Below are 1093 nucleotides of genomic sequence, written 5' to 3'. Positions count from 1 at the left end.
ATATATATATATATATATATATATATATATATATATATATATATATATAGTGTATTGGCCATATAATACACATATATATACATACATTTGAGTTACATACATATAGCGGGATATGTACATAAAATATACAGCGAGAGAGAGAGAGAGCGAAAGTGAGTGGCTGTATGGTGCACTTGTATCTCGAGAAGCGCTTGATCTGTTGAGCTGGATTTGTTTACTATTGCTGCTGCTGTTGTCTGTGTTGTGTGTTTAGGCACTACCGGCATCCCTATGCAGCAGGACGCGGAGGAGTGTTTGAGTTGTTTAATGTCTGCAGTGTCAGAGAGTCTGGATAGCAACGCTGCAGCGAGTTTGCGCAAGTCTTTGGCCTATGTCCCGCTGACGGGGGGCTCTTCTTCAGCTTTAGATCTGCTGTTTGGGGTGCAGGTGGAGGTCACTTCAACCAGAAGCAGCACAGAAGGACAAAATGAACAGAGCAGCAACACCGTGCAAATAGAAAAACACCGAAAACTCACATGCTTCCTCGGAACCCCACAGAAACCCGCCAGTACACTCGAAGATAGCATCAAGTTCTCGCTAGGAGATGAAGTCGTACAGGTTGGCGGCAGGGGCAACGCAGCAGCAACTGCAGCAGCAACGGCGGGGGGACAAGCAGCAGCAGCCGAGGATACTCTTATTCGGTCCAACCGAATCAAAAGTCTAGCACTTTACCTCATTGTTCATTTTATGCGTTTTGAATGGAAAATTGGAGGCACGGAATCTGAAAAAGCCAAAATATGCCGCAGTGTAAAATTCGGACAAACCCTCGATATGTTCCCTTTCTGCACCAAAGTAAGCAGTTTTTGTTCGTTTAATGCATAATACAACAATTAGTTAGTTCATTCCGTTGTCAAGGATGTTCATTCATCAATGAATAGGGGTATCAGCGCTGTCCTGAGAGCGGGCGGAGCATCTTCTTGTTATTGTTGTTCAAATGGTGGCGCAGTGTGTCTTATTTATTACCTTTAGCATTCACTTCTAAAGAATAGGTACAGGAAGAGTTGATGCATAGACGCTGCTGTGTATCCTTGCATCAGCAGCTTTATTTGCATTA

At 43.5% G+C, this 1093-nt stretch overlaps 1 protein-coding gene across 1 annotated transcript in view; it reads left to right on the top strand.

The window, feature by feature from the left end:
* Nucleotides 1-306: 306 nt before the first annotated feature.
* The window catches only part of EMH_0054600 (ubiquitin carboxyl-terminal hydrolase, putative), a gene marked incomplete at both ends in the record, with an annotated part of 2125 nt that continues 1338 nt past the window's right edge, over nt 307-1093 (top strand). Inside the window, one exon of the mRNA XM_013497135.1 lies at nt 307-831. Within this exon, the coding sequence (XP_013352589.1) occupies nt 307-831 (525 nt within the window). The remainder of the gene's footprint in view (nt 832-1093) is intronic.

The sequence above is a fragment of the Eimeria mitis genome, genomic scaffold (genome assembly GCF_000499745.2).
Source record: "Eimeria mitis Houghton genomic scaffold, Emh_scaff2491, whole genome shotgun sequence".
Classification (NCBI taxonomy): Eukaryota; Apicomplexa; class Conoidasida; order Eucoccidiorida; family Eimeriidae; genus Eimeria; species Eimeria mitis.
The sequence above is the reverse complement of the archived record's forward strand: the minus strand, read 5'-3'. Positions and strand labels throughout refer to the sequence as shown.